The 10,978-nt window shown below is 44.4% G+C and overlaps 1 protein-coding gene across 4 annotated transcripts in view; it reads right to left on the bottom strand.

Moving 5' to 3' along the window:
• LOC110086939 (RNA binding protein fox-1 homolog 3) overlaps positions 1 to 10,978 on the bottom strand; it is a 46,305-nt gene that overhangs the window by 22,316 nt on the left and 13,011 nt on the right. Inside the window, exons 1-2 of one of the 4 annotated variants that reach the window (XM_073004441.2) lie at positions 9,100 to 9,187; positions 7,819 to 8,043 (exon numbers count right to left, since the gene is read on the bottom strand). In XM_073004441.2, coding sequence (XP_072860542.1) covers positions 7,819 to 8,007 — 189 coding nt within the window. In that variant the 5' untranslated portion in view covers positions 8,008 to 8,043; positions 9,100 to 9,187. Of the gene's footprint in view, positions 1 to 7,818; positions 8,044 to 8,328; positions 9,188 to 10,978 lie in introns of those variants that run through there. The other 3 variants (XM_073004439.2, XM_073004442.2, XM_073004440.2) reach the window with 3 other exon arrangements.

Here is a 10,978-nt window from a genome sequence, read left to right as displayed (position 1 = left end):
ATTGAGAATGCAATGGCCAGTTAATGAGAAAAGGAGGTGGACTAATCTGGAGAACTTGAAGGCATTCTGCTCTGTACGTCTCTGCACTTCTGCAGCTCAGCTAATGGAATTGAACCAAAATTCAAAGCTCTACAACAAAAACAGAGAGAAAGAGAATCTAAGTAAACTCTGGATAATCAAATAGCATGGCGGCCCATGGCTAGAGTTTAAAATTTTAGTTTTAATTAGTGAGAAAGGTGGTTAAATGGACCCAGGAACGACTGTGCTTGCCACCATACCTTCTGGGACTCGCACCTTCTGTGTCATTACCTACATCACAAGTGGCTTCTGTCCCACATTCCCTAGGTTTCTCCTGGGGCTTCCCACTTGGCCATGAGTGTCGTTGTACTGCTGTTGCCCAGGCTTCTGTACCAAGGAGACCCACACATCCTGATGCTGGCAAAAAGAGGTGCCCTCTCTGTCTTGTTTCAAAGGGTGCCCTCTCCCCAGGCTCTTTTTCTTGGCCCTGACTTTTTGGCATGTGAACATTTCACAGGTGCAACATCCCTGGTTGCTGAACCACTGAGGCCTGGCACAGCTGAAATGAGTGAAGATAGTTACCCAGGTTTTAAAAAATACTGCACACACACACAAAAAACCAGTGTTTCCCTATTCCAACATCGCTCATGTAGAGATTTGTCTTTGGGCCTCAAGACTCCATAACATTTCAGTCAATTCGAACAACTCTGTTTCTCAAGCTTCCTGTGCAAAGTAGAGATTAGGACGTCCAGGGGCTGTCCTAGTGGTTTCGGGACCCTATCAAATGTCCTAATGTGGGCATGCATTCTCCAAAGCCTTTGCCTGGTGGGTGGAGGAATTGAGAGCGGCCTTTTTAGCTAGAAGAAAGGAATTGCAGGCAGAGGATCAAGCAGGATTGCTTCCTCGTGAAGTATTTTGTAGCCTGATTTGGGCAAAGGAGTGAAATATCATAACTCTGTGGTTTAGGAGCCTTGTGACACCGTGGTTCAACTGTAGCACGGGAGCCAAAGCTCTGCTCATGGCCTGGGTTCACTCCCAGGTAGCTGGCTCAAGGTTCACTCAGCCTCCCATATTTTCAAGGTTGGTAAACTGAGTACCCAGCTTGCTGGAGTGGGGGCAATGTGTAGTTTGCAGAATTTAATTGTAAACCACCCATAGAGTGCTTTAAGCGCTACGGGGCAGTATATAAGCAGAACAGTGTGGGGTTTTTAATTAATTAATTAATTAAATTTATATGCCGCCCACACTACCCAAAGGTCTCTGGGCGGCTTATAACATTTTGTGGGTTTTGTTGTTGTTGCTTTTTAAAGGCATCTGACTGCAGAGTCAGAAGTTGGGAGTTCGATGCCCCACTATGCCTCCTTGACAGGGGCTGGAGTCAATGATCTGTAGGGTGTCTTCCAGCTCTGCAGCTCTAAGGTGATGATGACCAGATACTGTGCTGTTAAAAGCAGGGTTACCAGCGTTGGAACCAGCTATGGCAACTGTGCTTTTAGTAGGAGCTTGACTTGCCAAAATGAACAGGCAATCATAATTAGGTTGAATGAAATAAAAACATGCTTGCTGATTTTCTGTAGCTTCTGCTGCTGTGAGAAGCACAAGTGCACAGTTGATGGCTGAACTGCACCCAGAGGAGCAAAGAAACCAAATTAGAGAAATCTTGCGATGACCTTACTAGAAGCCAGGATGAGACTGCTTCTCCCAAGGGGCAGATTTTCATATTCCGATGAAAAGCTGTCAGTTGCAGTTATTTCACTTTATTAATTAATTGTTGTTATATTTTACAACAAGGTGGGGGAGAGGGATACCATCTGGATTTTCTGCTTTACATAGCATCTTTGGCTGTCTCTGTTTACAGTCTTTCAAAGGACACAGTGTCCCTGAGAAGGGGCTATCAACAACACACCACTTGTCCCATCCAGAGATAAACAGTTGTTGGTGAAGATGGTGAAAGCTGGGGGCGGAGAGACTAAAGGGAGAGGAGAGGGAATCTGATAGGGGTGCAGCTGTCTTGGCTGGAAATAAAAAGTGTTACCCAATATGGGCACAGAGGCGATCTCCTCAGAGTCACTGACTCAGGGAAAAGGAAAAGAAGAATGTGTTACTCTGAAGAGCTGAGAAGAAAGAGAGAGGGGGCCCTTGTGATGTATAAAAATTGAAAAGTAGACCTCACTCTTCGTCCTTCTAACTAAGACTTAGAGATTACCTACTCAGGAGAAAAGTGACCTTACACCTAACTGGAAACCTCCCAACAGCTTCTATTTCATTGACATCATACCATGCTGTTTTTCTACCATTCTTACTACTACCTTTGGAGACAGCAATAGGGCATGAGAGCTGAAATTGCTGAATTCCAAAAAGCCACACATTTAATATGGTGAGTAGAGCTGCCTGCACGCAGCTAGGCAGATATGTTTTCCACTCTTCGTTAATTAAAAAACTGTTAGAGATATATGGGCAGGAAAACTATTAAATCCTCACTGAGGACTAGCAACCTTTGTGGGTGTATTTATTTCACATGTGTTCAGCACTTGTCCAAAGTCGTTTGGCACACACATTATCTCAATCCCTCTCGTTGCAATAACCTTATAAGGTTAACCAGTTACTTCCTTGGAGTTCATTCATCTCCCTGATAAACAGGTTTTCATAGCATTTCAAAAATACGCAAGACCTGTGCAACTTCATTCAGTAGCAGAATTCAATACACAGACAACAATAATCCTTTCAAACCAGAGGAAGATAACACTGCTCCCTCTTCTGATTAGGCTGGCCACGTTTTTTCCCCTAAATGACAAGCTTTTAATAGTTGTTTGAAAGAGGGAGTTTCAGCAGAGATAACCTACACGAATCTTATCACAAAGCTATGTTTCCCACTTCACTCATAGCTAAATAATTACATTAGGAAGTACCCTGTATTTGATAGTGTTGGAAGAGCTGGCATCTGGAAGCGCTTAGATACCTGAGACTGTCATCTGTAAGGCACGAGGAACATTTCAGCTTTCTAGCACTAGGAGCTGTCATGGCATCCCTGAGGAATCTCAGGAACTATGGTTCGTTAAGTTAGCACTAATTCCATAAGGCGATCGCTACAGGCAAGGGCTCTCCGGAGAAGGTCCACATCCTGTCTTTTCCCTCTGTGCCAGGCTACAGTGGAGCACCTGAGTCAGGAATTCTTGCTGAAAACTCCCTTGAACCACAATGGCTGCAGATCTGGAAGTTAAGTTCCAGCACACAAAGCGAAGTTGACTTCTGAAAAGGCACAGAGGATGGCTGGGCTGTGAGGAGCCCTTGGCTGAGCCACTGTTCTCTTTACTTCAGTCCCATCATCTGCACTTTTAGGAAAATATGAAGTCTACCTTGCATGGCTATTGTGAAGATTACTGAGGATGTACAAAAAGAGTGCTCTGAAAACATGAAATGAGTTATGTAAATTTTAAGCATTTGGGGGGAAACTTATAATCTGTACAGTACCTAAGATTTTCTAGGGACTTATTTCAACCTTTAGATTAGGCATCCTTCGGTCTCGAGAGACTATGGTAACGTGCTCTGTATGGAGGACTTGGAACAGCATCTAGTGTGGCTGAGAAGGCCAATTTGAGAGCAACAGTCCCTTCCACACTGAAGACAAATACAGTCTGTCCTCTGTCCAGCTCCCTGATTTTGTTGCTTTCATGATTGCTTGCCTCGGCCTGCTGGACAAGGGTCTCTTCATATTGGGAGAGGCCATGATGCAACGCCTGCGACCATGTGAAAAAGAAGGTATGACTCCTGTGCCTTCAATGGAGGGCATGGAGAGGGAAATTTGGCTGGCTTATTCTGCATGCTCAGCCACACTTGTTGAAATTCTCTTTCCTACGCAGCTATTAACAAGTGCCAAAGCCCTGTCCTCTTTTTCATACTACCACAATCTAGGAAAGTGCCTTGTCCATATGGACGGCCTTTTGCCCCACCATTCAAGCCGACCCTACTGATACATTAAAATGGCAGACAAGTCATGCTGTTCCAGCTGTATGAGAAGTGATACACTTATAGGCATTCTGCCATGTTAAAGAGTATATATTATACACACACGTAGAAGTTTTTCAAAACCCAAATACATTAGGGGTGAGAGTTCTCCACTAAACAACTTCTAGTAATGCTGATTTCTTAGTTGCAAAGATCTTCCTCTTTCTTTAGAGTTGGTAGGGATATCTACTCACCTAAAAGTGGTATATACCAATTGTACATTGGTAGCGATACTATCTAGGGTGAAAGGGTGTGTGCCTCAATCTAAAATTGCAGGCGAGGCTATGCCACTCCAGTCACAAGACATCTGTGGCAGTAGTCCTCATCCTTGGGTAACCAGATTTTTCTTGGACTGCAATTCCCAGGAGCCTTCACCACCAGTTGTGCTGGCCAGGATATATGGGAACGGCAGTTCAAGAACACCTGAGTTATCCATGGTTGGGAACCATTAATCTATACTATAGTGCATGACTCTACATTTTCATTCTGCTATCAGCATTCAGAACCAGCTTGGAGATGCTACTTTTTTGGACGACAACACCTCAGCCAAGTTGTAGTCCAGGAAAATAATGTTTGCAAATTCTGAGTTCCCGGGACAACCAACAAGTCTCTCTGTCACTATCTGTAACAGACCGCTCCAGCTCCCTCTTACAGTCTTGCCAAAAGACCATGTTCAGTTCATTAACTCAACTCACATTAACTCAACTCACAACTTGCTAGTCCCTTTGCCAGCTGACCTACAGAATCACAGAATAATGGACTTTGAAACAGCCTATAAGGCCTTTGAGTCCAACCACCTGCTCAATGCAGGAATCCAAATCAAAACAGATCTTACAAATGGTTATTCAATTGTCTCTTGAATATCTCCAGTGGTGGAGTGCTCATAATCTCCTGAGGTAATTGCTACAATTGCCATACTGCTCTAACAGTTAAGAAGTTTTTCCTAAATTTGGCTTCCTGTAACTTGAGCCTATTATTATGTGGCCTGCACTCTGAGGTGACCAAGAACAGATCCTGCCCCTCCTCTGTGTGTCTACCTTTCAAGTACGTACAGTATTTGAAAAGTACTATCTCCCCCCAGTTTTCTATCTCACAGGGCTCTTATGGGGGGAAAACAGAGAGCATGTATGCCACCTTGATCGTACTGAAGGTAAAGCATATGAATGACTGTGATGATAAATAAATAAATACATATATAGGGACTGGGGGGGGGAAGATGCGTTAGTTAGAGTCCTCCTTCAGATAGTCTAGCCCACTGGTTCTTAACCTTTGTTACTCAGGTGTTTTTGAACTGCAACTCCCAGAAACCCCAGCCAGCAGAGCTGATGGTGAAGGCTTCTGGGAGTTGCAGTCCAAAAACATCTGAGTAACAAAGGTTAAGAACCAGTGGTCTAGCCTCTCACAGCAGGGAAGTGAACAGAATCACCTGGAAGCTTTTAGAGCTCAAACTGATCTGTAGCAGGCAGCAATGGGAGCTGCTATATAAGCTAGCCACTTTTTTTATTCCTTACGCAACCTGTTCTATAAAGAGCCATGACATTCAACACTGGAAACTGCCAGCTACCACCAGAAGCCGCAAGTACATCGGAGAGGCAAGAAGGGCCCTGAAGTGTTGTCAGGATCTCAAAAAGTTACTTCTCTAGGAATCCTTCAAGTAGCATAGCCACTTTTAATACAAGCAGTAATTTTTAACTCAAACTCCTTTTGTCACCTGGTGCTCATCACGTTGACACTGAATATGCTCTCCTACCACACTGTCTTAGTAACAGCCAAGCTCCAGCTGAGTTGGCTGAGCTTTCTTCTTGGGTTCAACATCTTGAGCCATTTCAAAGAAAAGACATAAAAAGAGTTCAGGTAAGGCTACTGTGAAACATCAGGGGGAGAATCGGTGCATGCCAAGAGCACTAATGAGAAGAAAACCCCCCAAATCACTGCCAGGTCAGTAGGATCTTGTTCCCTGATCACAGATATCCACTCACACACCAACTTACCTGTTAAGGGATGGGCAATGTGAAGTTGGACTGCAGCTTTCATCATCCCTCGAAACAGCCTATACTGGCAGGCTGATGGGAACTGCAATCTAATACAACACAGAGACTTATACTGTACTTCCCCTACTCCTGCTTTAGGCTGTACAGTATTCACTCAGGAGCTCCTGCCAATCTCAGTTACTTATTTTAATGCTGAGACTGGAGTGCAGAAGCAAACCCCTGACCCTAAAAATAAAAGGTAAGCTGGAGGGAAGTGTAGTGGTCCACCAGTTTGCTGGAGATTTTAGAACTTTGCATGGTGCCTTCAGTTTCTTTGACTGGGAGGGATCTTTCTGGGTTAGATGACTGCCAATCTATCCAGCTCTAACCATTTGCTCCTTCCTGCCTTTGATTTCAAAGAGAGCCCTGCCTCTCTACTCTGTGTATCCTTTCCCTCTCAAGAGTCTATTGAAGTCTGTTGCTGAAAGCAGTCATGTTTGTCAGTTTCCTGTTTGATCTGTTCATCTGTAAGTCAATGAATTATTTTTATTCTTTCTGTCTCAGAGTGAGTTATTGAGACTGTAAGTGCCAATTAAAGAGAAAAGACTACTTTGAGGGAATTGAAACTATTCTGCTTGGTGAATCACTGTACTTCTACTGCACAGCTAGAGGAATTTTAACCAGAAATTGAAAAAACCTCTGCAACATCATCTACTATACAAAAAGACATAAGGATACCATTCACCAAAGGGTTGGAGGATGTGGTGTACCACAACTTCCCATCCAGCCCAACGTGGCCCATAGATAATGGCAGTAATTAAATATTCAAGGTCTCTAGTCCCTATTAACACCTTATAACTCAAAACACAGTAAGCACATCAGAGAGGAAATGAGATGGGGGCAAGCCTCCAGAGAGTGACAGAAAGCAGGACCAGGGGTGCGGGGTGGGGGGAAGAGGCAGTAATATTTTAGAGTCTCCCTACCTCAGCCGAGGTGGTTTTCCTCCCTAGCCCACAGAAGGACTAAAAATCTATTGGCCTCTCTCTTCCCCTCACGTTACTCATGCCCTACCACAGGAGAAGGAAATTCTATCAGGGAAATTCCTGAGGGGTAGCCTGTGGTGTGTCCAAAAGTGACAAAATGAGTATTTAAAGACTACTCGATGCTCTGTTGTCATGGGGTGAGGGAGAGACCCCTGCAGCATGTCTGGAAATGACAGGGCTAAGAGAAAACCCTGGGGTAAATATGGAAGGAGAAAAAAAATGGGAAACTAAGTTTAACTCCAATATTCAGTCCTGCCAGCAGCAAAGGTATTGTTAAATTACTTAGCTGCCAAGGCCCCAGCAGTGTCTCGACACCTCCCCAAACCACCTGTATTGAGCAGTTGGGAGCCTCCATTTTAGACATCCCAGAAAGTTCAGGAATGGCAAAGTACCAGAGACACTGTGGCAATTTAAAATGGTGTTTCCAAACCTCCTAGCAAGCCATATAAGAGGAGGCCTGCCAGAGGACATTTTTTGCAGAGGACCTTCTCAAACCCCGAGTTGCCTCTGCTACCTTTGGTGACACATTTCTGGACTAAGCCCTAGTCAGAGTTTAGAAAACTCACTTTTTGGGACAACAGCTCTCAGAATTTTCCTGCCTGCACAGCCCATGGCCATTGTGAAATTCTGGGAATGGCTGTCTTTAAAACTCATTTTTCAGAGCTTGATTTTTTTTCTTCCCTTTGGAAGTCTTTCTCCCTCCCATCTCTAATTTTAGATATCAGAAGCCCCTGATCTGCAAGCATGAGCCCAGACATTATGGCCTTACAGTTCCCCCTTACCGCAGGAGGTGGGGGCAGCGGTAATGGCTCTGGTGCAGCCGCCCCCTGCTCAGGGAAGATGCGCAGGCTGTGCTCCGGGGCTGTCGGGGACGGGTACTCTGAGGGGGCGCTGGGGTGGAGATGGTACTGCGGAGGCAGCCGGGCCTGCGGTGGGGGTGGAGGGTACTGAGCCGGAAACGTCTGGGTCATGGCCTCAGCGGGTGGCACAGCAGCATCTGGACTACCCTGAAAGGAAGAAAAAACAAAGTGTGAGACCGAGCATCGCAACCACCAGGAAGGCCAAAGCAAAGGAAGGCCCTTAAGAAAAAGGTGAGTGGGACCTGCGGATACAGAACTGGGCAGACAATTTGTCTTCATATCTGCTTTTTCACTCTGAAACACTTCAGTAACCCTTAACCCTTTCTAATATACTGCTGCCATTTCAAGGGGCTCTAGCTTTCTTTTGTGCCAGATCCAATGAATAATAGAATTGCTATGCACCAATCTTCCCTCTGTATCTAACCACCTTACTGCAACATTCCTGTGAGGCAGGCTACCGCTATGATCCCTATAATGTTGATCAGAAGCTGGGAAGAGGAATAGACCTTTCCATAGCCATTCGGTGTTCATCCATGGGAAATGAGACCTTGAGGGAGAATTTCCCAGCACATCCTCAATATCCTGAAATAGACCCTTTAAGAATCTGCCAAAAGCTATGAACATCCCTTCGCTTTCCAGAATAAAGCAGTACCTGAATAAAGTAATTCCCCTCGCAATGCACAGAAAGACATTTTGAAAAATAATAGAAAGGAAATCAAATAAAATTTGCTTTGCGTCTGGATCCATGCATTATAAGGTTATTAGAATTTGTGCCCAATTGGACCTCCACTATAAAGCTGACAACAAACGCTGGAACCGTGCATCTCATCTTCATGTCCTTAGAAGAAAGAAAAAGACTTCCAGTCCCACCAGAACTTGGTAACTTTGGGATTTTTAGACTATAACTCCCAGGATGCTCCAGCCAGCGTAGCCAGCAGCTGGCTGGGATTCTGGAAGTTGCAGTCTTAAAAAACCCAATGTTTCCAAACTGCAACACAGAGAGAGCTTCCACTCTAGCCTGCTTGCTAAACTCATCCCTCCCTTTTGCCCTTGAGAATCCAGGAATCAAAGCTCAAAGTGATTCCTGGTGCTTTCTAGCATCATCCCTCCCTCGGCATGCAGAACCCGAGTCCAAACTCCCGATGCCCAAGAGATGACAATTAGGAAAAGGTCTCAGGGAAAGATCTGGAGGTTCTCACCCACCTACTCCAACAGGCCCCATCCCTTGCCACCTCTCAGAAACTCTTAACAGGATAGGATGCTTAGAAAGTGGGGGAACCCAGCCCATGCTTCTTTTCACCAAGGAGGACTATAAAGGCACCCCTGGTGCAGTTCTTGCAACCAATGAGGAGAAATGACAACCCAGGAACGCTCCCCAATTGGCTACCCTCTTATCTATTCCTTCCCCCTGTCCCCTCGCCTTATTTGGAGTTGCTGGAGTGGATGATCTTTTGTCTTTCAGCTGTTTGTGGGTTTTGGGTTGTGGGGGGGGGGCAGATAAAAGGAGCAAACAGCTGTAGATTTCCCTGGAATGTGCAGTTTGTGAGACAGGCTCAGCTCTGCAGCCCATGCACCTGCCCCACCTGTCCAATGGCAGAGGGGGGGGATTAATCTCTGAGCCAGCCAAGGGGCTTAATCCTGGAAGGAACAGAACAGAGAATGTAGTGAGAGAAAATTCTCCCATATGTATTGGTACCTCAGTCTAAAAAAGGGCAGATCATGTTCCCACTCAACCTTTTTTTTAAAAGACACAGATGGCTCCTGACACGTACAAAATGTCTTCAATAGTGTACTGCTATCACTGGTAAGATTACTTAAGTGAGGCTTTAGCTGACCAATTTAGTGAACTAAACTGATTAATGTCAGTTATCAACACATTTGTGTTTGTTTGTTACATTTTGCCCCATCCTTCCTCCACAGGGCAAAGTGTGTACTGCTTATGTACTGCCCTGTGGCACTTAAATCACTCTCTAGGTGGTTTACAATTTAATTCTGTGGGCTACACACTCCCCTGCAACCCTGCAAGCTGGGGACTCAATTTACTGACTTCAGGAGGATGGAAGGTTGAGTAAACCTTGAGCCAGCTACCTGAACCCACTGGGATCAAACTCAAATCATGGACAGAGTCTTGACTGAAGCATTACAGTTTAATCATTGTGCCACAAGTACAGGGAGCAGCATGCATCTCCCCATCTGCATTTTATTCTCACAACAATCCAGTAAGGTAGGACAGTGCAAGAGAGTGCCTACGTTCACTCAATGTGCATAAAGGTTGCAGGGATTTGAATCCAAGCCTCCCCAATCTCAGATTCTAGCCACTATACTGTCAGATGTCTGTAGAAAGTAGATCTTGGTCTACCGACATGACTGAGCAGATTCTGACCTCCATTTATTTAAGAATAGCAGCAATTAAATATTTAATTATTCTCCTGTTCTCCTGGTGGGCTCAAAGATCAATATCATCTATTTCAACATATACATCTGAAACAAAGACAAATTGAAAAGAACATGGGTGAATTTTTGTATGTGTAGAAGTGCTATAAAGCTACACTCTGCTCTGACAGTCTGAACAAATTCCTGGGATCAGTTTCTTTAATCTTTTGCACCGGACTCTGGTTAGTGTATCCCAAGGCTTTATGGAGCAACAAAATAGATCTCACAAATCTGAAATCTGCTTGCAGCATGTCTGTCTCTTTCTCAGCTTGGACTTGAAAAGGAACAATTAAAATGACCTTTACTTCTTCTTCTTCTTCTTCTTCTTCTTTTTAGCAATAATATGGTAGCTCTTGCCTGTTATCTCACACTTTTTCCAACATCTCCAAAAAGGCCTTAAAAAAAAAAGTTCCAGGTGGTATGTGCATTTATTTTCACAGCTTAATTAGTTGGTTAAAAAGACAGTTAATAAAGGCAGCATTGTTACTCTGTTTCAGCAAAAGCAAAAGGATTCTAGCACTTTCAAGACTAATTAGTCTGTCAAGACTGATTGATTGTAGTGTCAACTTTTGTGGATTTCAATTTACTTCTTCACGCACAGGACTGAACGCCACAATATTTTTATGCACGTTTTAGACACTTCTTTCTT

The sequence above is a fragment of the Pogona vitticeps genome, chromosome 6, assembly GCF_051106095.1.
Source record: "Pogona vitticeps strain Pit_001003342236 chromosome 6, PviZW2.1, whole genome shotgun sequence".
In the NCBI taxonomy this organism is placed as follows: Eukaryota; Metazoa; Chordata; class Lepidosauria; order Squamata; family Agamidae; genus Pogona; species Pogona vitticeps.
This window is presented reverse-complemented; position numbering and strand designations above follow the sequence as displayed.